We start from the raw sequence: 19,711 nt of genomic DNA, 5'->3' as shown, positions 1-19,711 counted from the left end.
AGTGTGAATCAGGCGGTATAGCAATACCAGATTTCAAACTATATTACAGAGCAATAGTGACAAAAACAGCATGGTACTGGTACCAAAACAGGCGGGTGGACCAATGGTATAGAATAGAGGACACAGAGACTAATCCACAACGTTACAACTATCTTATATTTGATAAAGGGGCTAAAAGCATGCAATGGAGGAAGGATAGCATCTTCAACAAATGGTGTTGGGAAAACTGGAAATCCATATGCAACAAAATGAAACTGAATCCCTTTCTCTCGCCATGCACAAAAGTTAACTCAAAATGGATCAAGGAGCTTGATATCAAATCAGAGACTCTGCATCTGATAGAAGAGAAAGTTGGCTCTGATCTACATATTGTGGGGTCGGGCTCCAAATTCCTTAATAGGACACCCATAGCACAAGAATTAATAACAAGAATCAACAAATGGGACTTACTTAAACTAAAAAAGTTTTTTCTCAGCAAGAGAAACAATAAGAGAGGTAAATAGGGAGCCTACATCCTGGGAACAAATTTTTACTCCTCACACTTCAGATAAAGCCCTAATATCCAGAGTATACAAAGAACTCAAAAAATTAGACAATAAGATAACAAATAGCCCAATCAACAAATGGGCCAAGGACCTGAACAGACACTTCTCAGAGGAGGATATACAATCAATCAACAAGTACATGAAAAAAATGCTCACCATCTCTAGCAGTCAGAGAAATGCAAATCAAAACCACGCTAAGATACCATCTCACTCCAGTAAGATTGGCAGCCATTATGAAGTCAAACAACAATAAGTGTTGGTGGGGATGTGGGGAAAAGGGTACACTTGTACACTGCTGGTGGGACTGCAAATTGGTTCGGCCAATTTGGAAAGCAGTATGGAGATTCCTGGGAAAGCTGCGAATGGAACTACTATTTGACCCTGCTATTGCCCTTTTCGGACTATTCCCTGAAGACCTTAAAAGAGCATGCTACAGGGATACTGCCACATCGATGTTCATAGCAGCACAATTCACAATAGCTAGACTGTGGAACCAACCCAGATGCCCTTCAATAGATGAATGGATAAAAAAATGTGGCATGTATACACCATGGAATATTACGCAGCACTAAAAAATGACAAAATCATGGAATTTGCAGGGAAATGGATGACACTAGAGCAGATTATGCTTAGTGAAGCTAGCCAATCCCTAAAAAACAAATACCAAATGTCTTCTTTGATATAATGAGAGCAACTATGAACAGAGTAGGGAGGAAGAGCAGGAAGAAAATATTAACTTTAAACAGAGACATGAGATGGGAGGTAAAGGGAGAGAAAAGGGAAATTGCATGGAAATGAAGGGAGACCCTCATTGCTATACAAAATTACATATAAGAGGTTGTGAGGGGAATGGGAAAATAAACAAGGAGAGAAATGAATTACAGTAGATGGGGTAGAGAGAGAAGATGTGAGGGGAGGGGAGGGGGATAGTAGGGGATAGGAAAGGTAGCAGAATACAACGATTACTAATAGGGCATTATGTAAAATTGTGGATGTGTAACCGACGTGATTCTGCAATCTGCATTTGGGGTAAAATTGGGAGTTCATAACCCACTTCAATCTAATGTATGAAATATGATATGTCAAGAGCTTCGTAATGTTGTGAACAACCAATAAAAAAATTAAAAAAAAGAACAAGTTAAAAATTAAGTTTAGCAAAAGCTTATTTCATTCATAGAATTTTATTTTTGTTGTGTATAATTAGCAAATAAATGGGATTCAAGATTCTCAGTTCAAAAGAATAGCAAGTGCCATCATAGACTACCCTTTTGGTTAAAGGCCAGCAGAAGCCCCTAAAGGAATAAGGACAGTTGGACCTGGACAGATTATGAAGGTATTTACTCAGGCACTGATGCATAAAATGAGAATCTGGTTGGTTAAAATGATAGGAGCCTATGCATCAGATATAACACTAAAGATGCCTCTGTAAACAACCTCAAGAATTACTGCTATTAAAAATAAATCTTTATAATAAAGCCTTGGCCATGTGTCTGGGTAGTTCATTTATAATGTTAATCAGCAAGAATATATTTTCAAAAGTGACTTCTGTTCCATGGTTGCTATTGTCAGAAGAGGATGAGATGATAGAATGATTACATTTTAAAAGAAAATCATTAGAGGATAAGACCAAATCAGACAACCAACTGGCAATCGATTGAGCGGCAATTCCATAGTCACTGTAGAACATAGGAAAAAAATTATTAAAACTGTCACACAGGCTCTCTTATACAATAGTGATAGAGTATAACTGGTAAAAACCATTCTGGAAATTAATTTGGCAAGAGCAGATCACTTATCATTCAGAAGCTTAAAGTTCAGCTATTCAAATGCCACCTGGAAAAGCCAGAATGCATAACAGTTTGTGATTTTACAGAGGAGTACATTTGAATTGCACAAGCAACAAGGCTGGCAAGTAGGCAATAAAGCCATTTAAGTACTGAGGAATTGCAGGGAGAAGGTAAAGTGGGAAGAATGCCAAAAAGCATGGGGAATCTCTTGTTCCACAGGTACTTACAAGTTTGATTTTCTAAAAAGAGAAGATGCAGGCTGGGTTATTATCACTCCAAAGTGGGGAGAACAGATTAACAATGAACGAAGTTTCTATAATACCACTAAGGATGAAATGAGGGACAAAACTAAGTCAAGGCACAGCCATTTAAGTGTAAGCCTGGTAGACTTACAGTGCAACGTCTGGTGAAGGAGATGAGGATGTTAGGCAGAAGGGGATTACATTCTAGATGTATTCACAAAACTCTCCTGGAAGAGAGAGAATGTCAATGGATTGAGAGGATGCCATACCTTTGCTAAGCTAGGAAGAATTAAGAGGGAGAGGCATTCGAGATGGGCAGGCTCCACCTTTTGTCCAGAGTGAAAAAGTAAGGGGATGCATACTTCAAAAAATTAAAATTTAGGCCCTTAAGGATAAATGGCTTAGGCAGTAACAGTAAAGAATTATTAATGGATGGGGCCAACCAAGTCAACAGTTAGATGGAGTTATAGAAAGAACAGTGGGAATTATTCAACATTTCCACATACCTTTATTTTTCTAACTTCTACCATATATGAATTAGGGACTGAGGAAAAAAATCACATCAGCAGGTTCCAGAGCTACACTGCACTGTTTCAAATCCTGGCCCAATCACTTATTAACTGTATGACCTTAGCAAATTATTTAATCTCCATGAGCCTCAAATTCCTTGTATGTAAAAGTGGAAATAGTGGGCAAGGATTTTACAGACAAAACCCACAAAGCACAGAAAATAAAAGCAAAAGGAATAGGGTTACTTAAGCCAAAAAGCTCCTGCACATCAAAAGAAACAAACAACTGTATAAAGAGGCAACCTACAGAATGGGAGAAGACATTATTTATGCAAATAATACATTTGACAAGGGGTTAATGTCCAGAATATTTAATTAATTCCAAAAACTCAAGAGCATAAAAACAAATAACCCAATACAACTGGACATGCATCTACATAGACATTTCTCAAAAGAAGACATGCAAATGGCCAACAAGTACATAAAAAATATGCAATAATTAATTAGCATCAGGAAAACACAAATCAAATCCACAATGAGATATTACCCAGTAAGAAAGGTTATTTCTAGAAAGATTACAGATAATAATTGCTGGAAGAAAATGGAAAAAAGGGAAAGCTTGAACACCACTGTTGGGAGTGTAAATTAGTATAGCTATTATGGAAAATGTATAATTGTTGCTTGAAAAACTAAAAATAAAACTACTACATGATCCAGTGATAACATTCCTCAGTATACATGCCAAGAAAATGAAATCAGCAGGTAAAATAGGCATCTATACTCCTATTTTCTTACAGTGTTATTCACAATAGTCAAGAAATAGGGGGAAAAAACTAAGTGTCTATCAACTGATGAATGGATAAAGCAAATGCAGTACATATAAATGACAGAGTACTATCCATCCATAAAAAGGATGAGATCCTGTCATTTGTGACAACAATGATGGAGCTTATTAGGTTAAGTAAAATAAGCCAGGGACAGAAAGGCAAGTACTACATGTCCTGGCTCATAGGTGGAACTATAAAAATTGATCTCTTAGAAGTTTAGAGTATAATGGTGGTTACCAGAACCTGGGGAGAGGTTGATCAATGGGTACTAAGTTACAGTTAGATAAGAGTAAGAAGTTCTGGTATGCTATTGCAGTCTAGGGTTAATATATATAACAATCATGTATTTTACATTTCAAAAAGCTAGAAGTGCCCTGAGGCTTGGGAGTTCAAGCCAGCCTCAGCAATGGCAAGGCACTAAACAACTCAGTGAGACTTTGTCTTTAAATAAAATACAAAATACGGCTCAATGGTTGAGTGCCCCTGAGTTCAATACCTGGTACCTCCCCCACCCTCCCCCCCAAAAAGCTAGAAGAGGTCATTTTGAAAGTTTGCACCATAAAGAAATGATAAATCTTTGAGGGCACAAATACATGTTTAACCTGTATTCAAATACATGTTTAACCTTAACAGGGTAACACAGTGCACACATTACTCTGTTAAGATGTAGAATTTTTATGTATCAGTTAAAAAATAAATTTTATTTAAATTAAAAAGTACTCAAAAAAGTGAAAATAGTACTATCTAACAGGTGTAACAGCAACCACTATAAAAGGCAATCATAATTTATCTGTTGATACAGGCTTGTGTGTGTGTGTGTGTGTGTGTGTGCGCGCGCGCGTGCGCGCATGGTATCAGGGATTTAACCCAGGGCTTTATGCATGCTAGTCTATCACTCTACCACTGAGTTATATTCCCAGCTCTTTTTAGTTTTATTTTTAAGACAGGGTCTCTCTAAGCTGCCCAGGCTTGCCGCAAACTTGTAATCCTCCTGCTTCAGCCTCCAAAGTAGCTGGGATTATAGATGTGTGGCAATGTGCCAGGCTGATAATAGACTTTCTAAATGTCAGAGTCTATTGTTTGTATCAAAGACTAAATATAGCCTTTAACCCAGTAATTCCCCAAGAAGGAGGCAGTGGTGATAAGTAAAAAGTTAAAAATATAGAATAAAAAATGTCCACAGCAGGCTGAGGTTGTGGATCAGTGCTAGAGCACTCACTTAGTATGTGTGAGGCACTGAGTTCAATCCTCAGCACCTCATAAAAATAAAATAAAAGCATTGTGTCCATGTACAACTAAATATATATGTGTGTATACATATATATGTATGTATGTATAATATATATACATATATATATATATATATATATATATATGTCTTTTATACACACACACATATATAAAATAAATGTCCACAGAAGCACTTACTAAAATAGCTAAAAATCTTGAATTTTTAAAATATATCCTACTAAAGTGAATAAGCAAATACTGTGTTGGGTGTATACAGGACAATAATTGTTTAAAAATAATGGTTTAGGGGCTGGGGTAATGGCTCAGCGGTAGACTGCTTGCCTCGCACGTGCAAGGTCCTAGGTTCAATCCTCAGCACCACATATAAATAAATAGTTATTGTGTTCAACTACAACTACAAAAATAAATATTAAAAAAAATAATAGTTTAAAATCAAGAATTTGGGGGCTGGGGTTGTGGCTCAGTGGTAGATCACTCCTCTAGCATGTGAGAGGTCCTGGGTTCAATCCTCAGCACCACATAGAAGTAAATAAACAAAATAAATGTATTGTGTACAAATAAAAAATAAATATTAAAAAACAAAAATTTTAATAATGGTGAAATGCTTCATAAGTAAAAACATTGAAATAAAAAATTGTACATAGAATGATTCTAAATTATTTTAAATTTTAATCAATTTAATTTAAAATAGATACATAGAAAGGAAAATCATCACAACAATAAACGAAGCTCTTTCTGGGCTACAGAAGCTATAAACAGGTTTTTATTTTCTTCTTTGCACATTACGGAATTTTCCAATATCCCAATATTAAGTGTATATTTATTACCTATCTTCAGACAAAATCAACATGTAAGTTGGTTAAATGAATGAACAAATATATATTTATTCCCTCCAAAGAGTATATAAATGAATAGAAAAAAAAACAGATAAAATCCCATGAAATAAAAGTATGTAAAATCTAATACTAAACTAAGAGAGGCTAAATATTTCATATGTTCAAAGAAGGGTACATCAGCAATTGATATGATAGTAAGGGAAAGTTTCACAGGACTTTTTATCTATTCTTACTAGCATGTACACTTCATGAAGTCAGAGACCCTGTCTTACTTACCTTTATGCATAGTGTGTAACACAAAATAATTTTGTAAAAAATATAATTCCATGAGGGTAGAAATAGAAAAATGTAAATAAATTCTTTTTTTTTTTAATTATTTTATTGTTGGTTGTTCAAAACATTACATAGTTCTTATTATACCATATTTCACAGATTGATTCAAGTGGGTTATGAACTCCCATTTTTACCCCGTATACAGATTGCTGTGTCACATCAGTTACATTTCTTGAGTATTGGGTCTGGGGTTGCGGCTCAGTGTTAGAGCACTTGCCTAACATGTATGAGGTACTGGGTTTGATCCTCAGCATCATATAAAAATAAATAAATAAATGTATTGTGTCCATCTACAACTAAAGATTTTTCAAAATCTTGAGTACTTAGGATTTGTTAAACAAATATGTGTTGAATAAATGTAAACATTATGCTGGAATTGAGCAAAGTCTTTGATCCATAGGATTCAAATCAAGATGGAGAACAAATATGTATGCAGTACTCAAAAGATTGTAGGAAAACTTAACTAGGCTAGAATGGAGGGAGTATATTGTAAAATGTAATGAAAAAAAAAGGTTTGATGAAGGGAGAAATCACAATAGGCCTTGAAAATCAGATAGAAAAATTGAAGCAGGAAATGGCAAGTCAAGGGACTGAGAATGAAGTTCAGTGATAGAGGATGTGCTTACCTAGTGCAAAGCTCTGAGTTCCATCCCCAACAAACCCCCCAACCAAGAAGAGAAAGGACAAGTTAATAAATAGTTTAAAAAACAACAATGAAACATTATTTTGAGTGTTTAACATAACTTTTCTCACTTTATCCTCAAAATGATCTGTGAGATAAGTTCTGCTGTCTCCCTTTTGCCAATGAGGAAATAAAGGCCCAGAAGTTACTATTGTACTAAAAGTCAAACATCTACTAGTTAGATTCTAGGTCAGTCCATAGGCCAAGTTAAAACCTCTGAGTAAGATCTTTACAAATTCCACTAAATATGTCTGAAAGATACAAAAAAATTGTGAGATCCCACTACATCAAAGATATATTTATTTAGTGCTCTTGGACTGGAATCAGACACACCATTATGAGAGAGAGAGAGAAATACATATACATACACACACACACACACACACACACACGCATGCACACACACGTACACAATAGAGATTCTAAGAAATTGATGTAAAAGTAGATGTGTGTTTATGTATATATACATATATTTTATAGTTTTGTCTGCTGAGGACGAGAAGCAATGACATCACAGTGGCAATGAGCATGACAAGCACTCAGATCTTGGTTTCTAAATACCATTCTTTAATAAAAAGTATCAGAGCTCCCTGGAGAAATGGCTTATTCCAGGATTAGAGCAAGGAAAGTAGAAATGAGCCTAGAACATTTTGTAGTGCTGGAAAGTAAGGGAATGCTCAACAAATGATAGAAACATGTTGAACAGACTTAGAAGCCAATGTGAAGGGATGCCTGTTGGCCAAATCTGTAGTAATTTTGGCAACAAATTAAAAAACTGTACTAGGAGCATAATTCATTATAACCCATACAATACAACATTTATTAAGTCTATAGTTCTATAAGTATATAAATGACTATGTAAATATATAAATACATAAATTAAAACAATAATATTGGAGCTGGGTTATAGGGGTGAAGCACTCCTATAACCTCAGCCACTGGGGAGGCCAAGGCAGGATAATAGCAAGTCCAGAACCCACTTGGGCAACTAAAGGAGACCCTGTCTCAAAATAACTTTTAAAAAATGGGCTGAGTATTCCTCTGATTGGGTATTAATATCCAGAAGATATTAAAAATCAAAAAATTACACTAAAAGCAACCAAATAACCCATTCAATAGATGAGCAAAAGAAGTAAACAGCAACTTCTTAAAAGAAACACAAATGGCCAATAAATATATGAAAAAATGTTCAACAGCTCTAGCATTCAGGAAAATGAAAATCAAAACTACACTAATATTTCATCTTACTCCAGTCAGATTGACAATGACCAATAATAAAAAAAAACAATAAATACTGATGAGAATGTGGGGGAGAAAGGTACACTTGTACACTGTTGGTGGGACTGCAGACTAGTACATCTACTCTGAAAAGCAGTATGGAGATTCCTCAAAAAAACTAGGGATGAAACTGCCATATGACCCAGGTATCCCACTCCTTGGTATTTTCCCAAAATAACTAAAATCAGCATACTATACAAAACATTTACCTCAATATTTATAGCAGCACAATTCACAATAGCTAAATTATGGAATCAACCCAGATGCCTGTCAATTGATGAATGGATTAATGTGTACATATACATAATGGAGTTCTACTCAGCCATTAAGAAGAATGTAATTATGGCATTTGTTGATAAATGGATGGAAATGAAGAACATCATGCTCAATGAAATAAGCCAAACTCAGAAACTCACATGTGGAAGCTAGAATAAAATAAAAGAAAGGGGGAGGAAAGGATAGGATATTATAAAGATACAGGGAAGATCAGTAACATAGAATGAGGAGATCTAGAGAGAGTGGAGGGATGGGTAATGGGAGGCAATGCAGAATTAATTCTTAAATAATGTTATGTGCATGTATAATATAAATATACCAAAGGGAATTTCACCTTTATGTATAAGTAAAAAGAACCAATCAAATATAAACAGAGGCACTAAAGGAAGGTTACTACAATAGAGGAGGGAGAAGGAGGAAGGGAGGAAAAGCGGGAGGGAAAAGGGGGATCATAAACTGAAATTGAGGTCCATGCATGCATAATTTTCTCAGGATGAACCCAACTACTATGTATGTATAACAATATAGCTCTCATTAAAAAAGAAAAGGCTGGCAATGTAGCTCAGAGATAATATTTCTGGGTTCAATCCCTAATTCTGAAAAGAAGATACCAATAATAGTGGGAAAGGAAACATTCCATTATAGAATTCAATTAATTAATATAATTTTTTGAAAATTAAAATCACCATTTGTCACTGTAATAAATATTCAGGTCAAAACATTACTAGATGCTAAAACTGTGGGCAAAAGTATGATGAGAAATATTTTTTTTTACAGACATCATTCAGTCAAATAAAAAAAATAGGAAAAAATGTACACACTCTTTCACAGTCACAGGACATACACATATATAAACAGATGCATAAGACTAAAGACACATAGGTAGGTAAATGAATATAATTGGACATGATGGGGTAAGTAAACTGGTAACAATAAAACTGAGTTAAATATTTTAAACAGAAATGTGCCACCAACCATATATCCACTGTTTTTTCACAGTAGACATTCCTGAAAAGTTCAGCATATTTAAAATTACTGTGGAAACTGACTAATTAAAGAATCATAAGATATTTTTTTTCTTTTATAGTTGTTTTATAAATCTATTTTTTATATATTGTGATTACGTAAAATCAGACAACCTGTAATAGCAATTGCTTTTAAATTGCATTTAACTTACCTCACTCTTCATAAATATGAATTTAGAGATCAAACTCTGATCTTGTTAAGTCCAAAGCTCCATCTACCATCATGCTATGCTACTTCTTCTAACATCAGCAGGAAGAGATGCAATCTCTGCCATCATTTCTATTGTACCTCTGTGTCACCCCCCCCCCAAAAAGTAGCAGAAGTCCAAATACTCTGAATACTAACTAAATCTCTATTGACTACATACAAAGGAAGCAGTATAAGAGTTGTTAATGGAAAAGAATCTGAGTCAAATTGTCCAAATTAAAATTTTCCAGCTCTACAACTTAATATCTGTGATTTTTGGCAAATTATTTATCCTCTATGATTTGTATTTTCCTCATCTGCAATAATGGTATTTACCTAATAAGTCTGTTATGAAGACAAGTGTTCATCATGCATGAAGCCCAGGATTTGATCCCCAGCACCGCCCACCACACATATACATGATTAATTATGACAATGTCTATTACCTAACTAGCAAAGTGCCTAGGATATAATAAACACTCAAAAATGTAAACTATAATGATAATAAAGACAATGATGACAAACTGTTTCTATGATTTTAGAGGAAAAATTATTTCATGGCCACAAACCACAATCCTGCCCTTGATGAATACTTGCCATTGGTTACAAGGCACATAATATATTTAAATTAGAGAAATGTACCCACTTTACTGCACAAAAACCAACTTAATAACATTTGGATAGTAAAAGTAGTGTAATTTTACATTGTACATATATCCATATCTATAAATTTAAGTATATATCCTACTGAGTCAGTCTATACAAGTATGATTATCTTATAAAAATATGCTATTTTCTACACTAACTAAAACAACAACAACAACAACAATAATAATAATAAGAGAGGGGAGATTAGTAAAGTAAAACAAGTAGATCAGGGGAAGGAAGGAGGGGAGAGAAAGAGAAGATATTAGGCAATGAAATGAGTCTGATTATGTTCTATGCATATATGGATATAGCATGATGAATCCCACTATTACATAAAATTATAATGCATCAATAAAAAAGGCAAAAACTGATATTCCCATTTCAATCTAAACCTCCCTTTTTCTCTTGTTGCTCTCCTTTCAATTACTTTATGCCACCTAATGAACACTGTTTGAGAAAATCTACATGTTGTGATATCCAATCTTGGTATGACATTAAGATAAAGAAATCACTTAACTATGAAACAATAAAGCAATATAAGTAGCAATATTCTTCCTGATATAAGGACCTAAATACTAGACTACTTCAGTCAACAACTAGCCCACTACCATCCAGTTTCTCTCTGAAGAAGGTCACCAATATCGTTAGCACTACTATGGAGAGCTGACACCATTCATATTTTTGACATAATTAAAACTTTCATCCAACTAGGATATCAATGTGTGAAGCACGAAAATCAAATCTCTAGCTTAACGAAGGTATAATATTCTAATAATAAGAAAACGGAATGCAAAATGACTTTTAAAAATCACAGAGGAGGAAAAAGGAAAAGAACTGTAATTTCTTCATAAACACTACTTTAAGATCCAAGAAAACAAGCTTAAAAAGAAACATCATTTTTAATATAAATTGATGTGTAGGGTTGCTATACATACCTGTGTAATTGGTATCTGGTGCACATAAAATTAATAGCAATGCCGACATAAAAAAAGAGACAAATATTTAATGAAATATCCACAAAATCTTTGCCCCCAGGGACAAATGCCATCAGCAGTAGATACTAAGATGTTTTCAAAATGAACTATTTTTAATAGCACAACTGTAGTTTCAACAACAGTCTACAGCTCTCTTGACTGGCTACACCTTACCCCATTAATGATGTTCTGCATCAAAAAAGCAATTTCAAATTATTTATTTACTTTGATGGAGGAAAATTATATCATGCATAATTTAAAATATTTGATATGTATGATTTTTCAGCAGATTTGCCATCATAATTGTATTGTGCTCACAGTAATATGAAAGTAAGTTTTCATACCTTGAGTACACACTTTCTGAAGAACAGAAAGAGGGCAATGTGGTCTGAGGCATGCTGAGTGCTGTAGGAAAGCTAGACAGCTAACTTAAAAGGACTTAGATAAGCTATAACATAGCAACTGCAGAATTGATAGTCACTCAACCATGTGAAGGCCTAAGCCATGATCTCATATTAAAGTGTTTTTAAAACCACCAATTATGATCACTCAAATAAAACATTTAAATAATTTGTCACACACTTATTCTTTAGAGGTTAAGTGAAATTAGGGATGATAGATACAGGCAGGAGAACATTTTCTGTGACAAACTCATTCATTTATTTGCATCTACCTCTCATCACCAGAAGGATAGTGGGTGGGACTACCCAGATACCCTTCTGGAGAGATATTTAATTATTAATTCTAAATTCCTAAAACCCAGTGGATCTTTTTGCTCTGTCACTTCACATATACATCCTCCCCCACTCTCCTTTTAACTCAGAAAAGCTCATTCTGTTTGGAAAAAAAAAACAAGAATTATTTCTTTTAAATAGGTGATGAGCAAATTCTCAATTTGTTCAGCTGTCTTTGTGAATTAAAAAAAAAGGAAACAAACAAAAACCATCACTTAAAAAAAAAAAAAAAACACTCAGAAGACCTGAAGCCTGAGGCCATCTGTCTTTACCTCACTTTGCTTGGTAGGATACCTTAGCATTTGTATAGCAAGGATGTCAATAGGGGAAAGCAGGTCATTGGCTTTTACTGACCAGTGGTTCATGTTGCTTAAGGAAAGAGGAAAGGGGACGAACTTCTATGGGGTCGCCTACTACTTTGATGGAAGCTGGATTTTAGAATGCCCGAAATATTAAACTATAGGCAAAGTTTAAAAAAAAGAGTGCGTGGGCTGGGTACAAGTAGTGAAAAGGTTAGCCGGCAGGCTGGGAAACACCCTAAGGCGGAGGAGGGGAGGAAAAGTTTTAAATACCCACCAGAGCCTAGTGATCCATTAATAATCGTCTCCCACCCTGCCTCTGCTCTTGCCCCAGAAGAGCTAGCTGCTGGGAAGCAAGTAACCCTATTTTTAAACACTTAAAACTCTCCCTTGGACTTCAGAAGGCTTGAGTTACCAGCGTCGTAAATAAGATGTTTCTTTCTAAACAAGTGAAAGCAAATTGGAATTCCCTAAACAAGGCGAAGGAGAAAAGAAGGTAAAGGGACAAAAAGTGATTTAAGCCTGAGAGTGCGGTGATGGGGCTGGGGAGGACTTACCGCAGCCTCTGCGGGCTGCCCCCAAAGACTCAGGGCCAGTAAGGACAAGCCGGCAGCCAGGGTGACTCCACGCAGTTTCATTCTTCTCCGGCTCCCGCAGTTTCTTCAGCACCCGCACAAAATCCCCGGCTGGCTCGGGCCAACTGACATAATCTTGAGGGTTTATTGGGAGAGAGCTAGAGCAGGAGAGGGACAGCGAGGGTGTCCCAATTGTGTAGGTCGGCTTGGGTGAAGAGAAAGAAGCTTTTCAAGTAGAGAGAGGGGAAAGAAACAGAAAAAAAAAAAGAAAGAAAGAAAGAAAAAGAAGAGGAGCTATTCTTCCCTCCCCCCTCCCCTCCCCAAAGCCGGTCTCTCGGGAGCACTTTTCCCTTCTGTCCAGACTTGCAAACTTTTTCCTCACTCAAGTCCCACAGATCTACTTTCCGCCCTCTAGTCCCCCTCCCGCACCGCCCCCTCCCCGCCAGCACCAGGGAATTTAAATATCACTCCGCCACAGCTTTAGACTCCACCAGCAACCTGCGAGGGAGTGACGCTCAGTTATTTGGGGGAGGGAAACTTCTAGACCAGTAGACTGAACACCGCGAGTTCAACTGGGAAGCTTTCCTATTCGTTCATTTGCACCTTCTGTTGGCACTGCTCTTCCCTGCCCAGTTCCACTCATTGGTATGAGCATCAAAGCCAATTACAAATAGACCTGAGCTGGGACTATTTTTTTTTAGCGGATGGATCTCAGAGAGACTGTGCTTTTTATTGTTAATCATTAGAAACGAATTTTGGTCGCAGCCTTCTGGGCTGCTGGGTGTCTTTGCCATTCAAGTGCTCGCAGAACAAAGTTTCTGTATACAAGTAGAAAGTGTAAAAATATTGGAAATATAGAGTTATAGATGAAGAAAATGAACATATTTAAGTGTGTGTGAATAGTTGATATGTGTGATATGTACACAAAATTTGGGAACATTGTATGTGTTAGGAATTATTATATGGTTGAATGTTGTCCTAATACAGTCACATCGTTTTATTTAACTACATTGAATTACATAATTAATATTTACCTCCTAACAAAAGGTATTGCTCTTGTGTTTCAGAAGGCTATATGGCAAGGGATTAAATCATTTTAGTGCATTTTCCTAATGGGAAATATGTATACAGAGTTGATGGCAGTTGAATTAATATCTCCCAAATAAGGCAGACTTGAACATTACTTTGGAAATCCTGATATTTATTTTTTAAATGCCAAAAAGCCCAGAAAATACATTTGTGGACTCCTTGGATCTTTCAGAAAGAATTTGCTGAAGAATTCTTCAGAATATTACAGTTATCTTATTCCCTAGGTTTAACCACTTTATAGAACAGAATCTTTTGGATCTGTTTCACGCGGGCCCATTCCGTCTAAGGTTCTGCTGAGTTTAGAGTAAGTAGATTTACAGCTCCAGAGATTCCCGCTTCTCTTCCCAAGTGCTTAGTGTGCAGTTAATTAGACTGAGTATGGCATGCATTTTGGCCTGTGTGCACGAGCACTTTTGGGCCTGTGGATATAGGAGTAATATGCCTAATTCGTATTCATGTGTAAATTATCAGTGGTTTATGGAAGATATAATGCCTAGTTGCTTAAGTCTTAGTATATTGGTTTCTAGAGGCCTGTGCATAAAGCTGTGAAGACAACTGGAACTGTTGTATGTAGAGATGCCTGAATGTGAGAGGCAACCGGCTGCCCGAGGTAGGGGGGATGATTGACAGCACACGGCCACGCCCCGTTCCCCTCCATTCCTTCCTTTCCTGGCGCATGGAACTATCTCCTGAGTGCGGCAAATTGTAGCGGGCACCGCCGAGCGTTTTTCCCTTTGGGGCACTTCTTATCGGGAAGCTAACTGCTTTTTTCTAAACTGAGCCACTTAGCCCTCTTATTCTGTCCTGAGTAAGAAAGCAGCTGCCGAGCATCAACGGAGTCCCGATGAGCCAGCGCCACGGAGCCACTTAGTCTCCCGGGACCCAGCGTCTGAGGAGCCGCAAGCATGCACCCTGGGTGAGCTGTTGCTGCCCCGAGCTTCCCTCCTCTTTCCTACTTCGGGCTACTTTGCCAGCCCGGTCTATACTTGTACTTCTGTCACTGTAGAGAAAGTGGAATCAGGCATCAAAAAGGGGTTGGGGGGCTACTGGCGGCCGCAAGACCCTTAGAGCCCAGAGATTCAGTATTACTCACAATCCTTCTCGTTTCAGGTTGTGGCTGCTTCTGGTTTCCTTTTGCCTGGTAGAAGAACTGGCAGAAGCGGTGAGTCTTCTCCTGACCCCTTTCCCCTCCTCCTCTATGGACCCCTTCCTTTCCCCCACCACTTGTGTTTGTGTTAGGGGGTTACAGAGAGTTGTATCGCGAAACTGACTTCACATCGCTCTCCTTTCTAATGGGAGTTAACAGGGTTCTTGAAGAGGAACAGCAAGTACTGTGTTAGGCTAATGCCCTTGGGACCCAGGCATCTTCCTGTCCTAAAACTTTGTAACGGGTTGGGAAAATAAAAGTAGAAGACATAAGAGGCACACATTTCTGAGCCTCTTCCGGACAACTTAAGATGACTGACATCTGATGCCTTCCTCTGCATCGATCTCCAAAGCAGAAGAAATTTTCCCTGGTCTACAAGAACATGAACACAAGTTTTCAGAGTGGGAGGAGAGCACCAAGGAGTGGGACTTGAAAATTGCTGCAAATATTATAGAAATTAAACTTAGTATTTTCTTCTTAGTCTTTTGACCGTACCAGAAACTAATACCACTATATGATGTTCAGTTTCTACCTGCTATTTCCTTTTCCTGGTTTTCTGTATCATCAGAAAATGAAACATTAAAGTAGTTAAGTCAGAAAAACTGTATTAAAGTTACCATTTCTTAGACTGTTTTAATATCATTCACAAATCCTATGGAGGCTACAGGGAAAGTAATTTCTGTAGACATCATTTCAAGAAAAGTTTAGTGGAGGGCTGGAGTTATAGCTCAGTGGCAGAGCACTTGCCTAGCATGTATAAGGCACTGGGCTTCATCCTTAGCACCAGATAAAAATGAACAAATCAAAAAAAGGCATTTTGTCCATATACAACTACAAAAATTAATTTTAAAAAAGTTGAGTGGATCCCCAAAATCAGGAAAAAAAAAAAAACCAATGGAATTACAAGGATAATTTCACAAAGGTAAAGTGACCTAAAGAGTCTGAGATGTTGAAGTTTTCCAGTTGGACTAACTATGCTGGCAGAAATAAAGTTAACTGTTGAATTCAAATATGAAGTTGTTCTACTATTGAGTATTATTTTACTGTGGTGTTAAAACAACCCTCTTAATAATAGTAGTAATTTACTATATAGATAACAGATAAAAAATATATTCAAAATATTTATCTCACTGGTTTTGATCATTTTAGTAGATTGGCTCTGTTTTTAATATTTTAAATATGATTTCTAGAACCATACTTAATTCAAACTAATAAAATCACCTAACATGCTTATGAGAAAATGGAGGACTTCATCCCAGCATATAATGTCTTTAAAAAAATGTCAAAATAAGGTGAAATGTTGTCTCTTATGAAGAGAGGATAATGTCAGAAAACTTAAAATCTAAAACCTTCTGACCCCTTAACTCAGGACATTGGCTTTTATGTGAGTATATTCTACTCTTTGTAAGCAGACACATTGATCTAGGACTCTGTGCACTTTTCCATCTGATTCCTCCATTAAACAAGTTTAGTTATGTGTTACCTTGAGGCTCAATAATACATTTATTGAAAATGCCAGATTTTGATTAGTCCACAATTTGTCCAGGAATCTTGCCACTTGTAAAAATGTCATACTTGGGCAGAATACCCTCCAGAAAAACATTTATTTTTAGACTCTGGCTGATCTTACTCAGTGTACTTTTGGGAAAAGCACTATAGATCATTCAATATACTGAAGACTTCCCAGATACTGCATCTTCTCTCATTTGATATGACTGGAAGATGATGCTTCCATTTCTTCCAAGTATCAGAGTATTCATAATCAAACACTGTTTTGGTGCATAGGTTCTAGATATTTTCTCATCTGCTATATCAGTGTGCATGACCATGGTGAGACAAATAATCCTTTAGAGCCACTGATAATACTTTATTGTTTGTCTTATTTAAGTCCATAGTTGCTTCCTTCATTGTGGTTTGATTATGCATGATATATTTTTACCTTGTAAAGATATTCTAATTTTTGGAAAACTGGCAAAAGAAAGAAGAGAGCCACAGGATACATTCTTAGAGGATGACATGACTTTTTTTTTTTTTTTTTTTTTTTGTGTGTGTGTGTGTGGTGCTGGGGATTGAACCCAGTGCCTTGTGCATGTGAGATGTGAGGCAGGCACTCTACCAACTGAGCTACATCCCCAACCTGGGTGACTTTTTTTTTCAAGAGGAAGATTATATATATATAACATTTTTAAGAGGAATATTTTATATATATATATATATATATATATATATATATATTATATATATATCAGGAAAAAATATATATATAGAGAGAGAGAGATCCCATTTACACTCTGCAATGGATTCTTATCTGTGTTGTGTTGTCTGGTCCTCATCTTCTGTTCTCAATTCCAATTTACTTTCTAGGTTTTTAGCATTTTTTTAGATGGTTTAGACAAGAGCTGGGCACAATGGTACATGCCTGTAATCCCGGGAACTCAGGAGGCTGAGGCTGGAGGATTGCAAGTTCAAGACCAGCCTCAGCATCTTAGTGAGAACCTGTCTCAAAATGTAAAAAATAAAAAGGGCTAGGGATTTAGCTCAGTGGTACAGTGCCCTGGGTTTACTCCCCAGTACTGGAGGTGGTAGAATGATATTATTTTAATTTTATTTATTTATTGCTGCCAGCAATTGAACCCAGGGGTGCTTGACCATTGAGCAATATCCCCAGCCCATTTTTATATTTTATTTAGAGACAGGTATTGCTAAGTTGCTTAGGGCCTCACTAGGATGGTAAGGCTGACTTTGAACTTGTGATCATCCTGCCTGAGCCTCCAAAGCCAGTGGGATTACAGGTGTGTACCACCATACCTGGCTGATTTTACATAATTGAATTCTCCATACCACTTGTTTGAGTAGTAGTAATGAAAATAATTATTGTAAGCAAAATGACAGTTATTATGTTGCATATCATTAGGAGAAAGTCTCTTCACTGTGAGAATTAAGGTGCCAATAATGGAATATTGGTATACATTTAATGATAGGATAATTTAGGTGCTTGTTTTTAGAATTTACAAAATGCACAGGAATGGAAAGCTAAATGTTAAAATCCAGGATTTAATGATGAGTTTCCTGTAAATTTAGTTTAAAGGGTTGATGATTATTCAAGTGAATATTTGTTCAATTTATCTGAGTGAGCTAGTGAATAAGATTCCAGAATATCCAAAATCATCCTTAGTTAAGTGTCTGACTATATGAGGGGTTATGCAAGGCTTATTTAAATATTGTTTCTAATTCTCTAGGAATTTACTTTTTCAGGCAATGGAGGTCATTATATTCATTCTTTAAAATTAGGCTATTTATAGCTAGGCATTGTGGTGCATGCCTGTAATCCTAGTGACTCAGGAGGCTGAGGCAGGAGGATTGCAAGTTTGAGACGCCTTTGGCAATTTAGCAAGGCCCTAAGCAACTCAACAAGACCCTGTCTCTAAATAAAAAGGAGTCGGGGAGCTGTGGCTATGGCTCAGTGGTAGAGCGCTCACCTGGTGTGCGTGAAGCACTGGGTTTGATCCTCAGCACCACAGAAAAATTAAAAAAAAGGTATTGTGTCTTCCTACAAATATAAATATATATATATATATATATATATATATATATATATATATATAAAATTCAGTGGTAAACCATCTCTGAATTGAATCCCCAGCACCACATACACACACACATTGTGTGAGCATTCACACACACAATGTGTGTGTGTGTATATATATAAAATCAAGAGAGAGACTACTTAATGATAAATTATTGCATGCATGTACTTGTATCCTGTTAGAGAAAAAAAGTACAAAAATACAAATGTCACCATAAGCCATCATGTCTAATAGATAAAACATGCTTCATAGTAGTCATAGTCCTTAGTGTTCTTCCTACTTTGCCCCTGTCCAGATGTACTCTCATAAAAGTTTCTAATAGGATGAAACATACTTAAATTTAAAAACCTACTGGGAGAATTATTTGGGTTGGGGAGAAGAGTAAAAGGAGAAAAATGTATCTATTGTCCCTTCTGCAGCTAGCATAGATAAAATGCCTTTAACCACTTTCAAGTCAAGATCCAAAATACCAACTTCTATCTTTAAAGTTGTAACTTGCCTAGGTTGGCCCTTTCCACTGTGGTTTTCCCAGTCATTATAGCAGTCATCAAACTGTGAATATCATGTTAAAGGAGTTCAAAGATGAATAAAAATCTCTTTCTACTTTAAAGATCAAGAGTTGTATTTGCCTCGTTTGGGGCAGTATCTCTGTGAATTGTTAAGGTGGTCATCTGCTTTGCCTGCTGGCATATCTCCCACATCTGCTAGCCATGAATAATTTCAATATATAGCATACGTATGTGTTTATGTGAACATAGAATATTTTTCTTGGGATGTCTGAGAACACTGGTACAGATATAAGATTACAATATCAAGTAAATCCTCAAGTGACTATGTACATAGATAATATATGAATGATCATATATTTAAACTATTTATA

At 36.3% G+C, this 19,711-nt stretch overlaps 2 protein-coding genes across 2 annotated transcripts in view; one reads left to right on the top strand and one right to left on the bottom strand.

Moving 5' to 3' along the window:
* The window catches only part of COL4A5 (collagen type IV alpha 5 chain), a 221,814-nt gene extending 208,149 nt beyond the window's left edge, over window positions 1-13,665 (bottom strand). The window contains exon 1 of the mRNA XM_081276854.1: window positions 12,991-13,665. Within this exon, the coding sequence (XP_081132980.1) occupies window positions 12,991-13,071 (81 nt within the window). The 5' untranslated portion in view covers window positions 13,072-13,665. The remainder of the gene's footprint in view (window positions 1-12,990) is intronic.
* Window positions 12,787-19,711, top strand: part of COL4A6 (collagen type IV alpha 6 chain) — a 300,475-nt gene continuing 293,550 nt past the window's right edge. The window contains exons 1-5 of the mRNA XM_081276853.1: window positions 12,787-12,929; window positions 14,322-14,401; window positions 14,625-14,707; window positions 14,907-15,013; window positions 15,208-15,259. Coding sequence (XP_081132979.1) covers window positions 15,003-15,013; window positions 15,208-15,259 — 63 coding nt within the window. The 5' untranslated portion in view covers window positions 12,787-12,929; window positions 14,322-14,401; window positions 14,625-14,707; window positions 14,907-15,002. The remainder of the gene's footprint in view (window positions 12,930-14,321; window positions 14,402-14,624; window positions 14,708-14,906; window positions 15,014-15,207; window positions 15,260-19,711) is intronic.

The sequence above is a fragment of the Spermophilus citellus genome (assembly GCF_964194105.1).
Source record: "Spermophilus citellus genome assembly, chromosome: X".
NCBI lineage: Eukaryota > Metazoa > Chordata > Mammalia > Rodentia > Sciuridae > Spermophilus > Spermophilus citellus.
The sequence above is the reverse complement of the archived record's forward strand: the minus strand, read 5'-3'. Positions and strand labels throughout refer to the sequence as shown.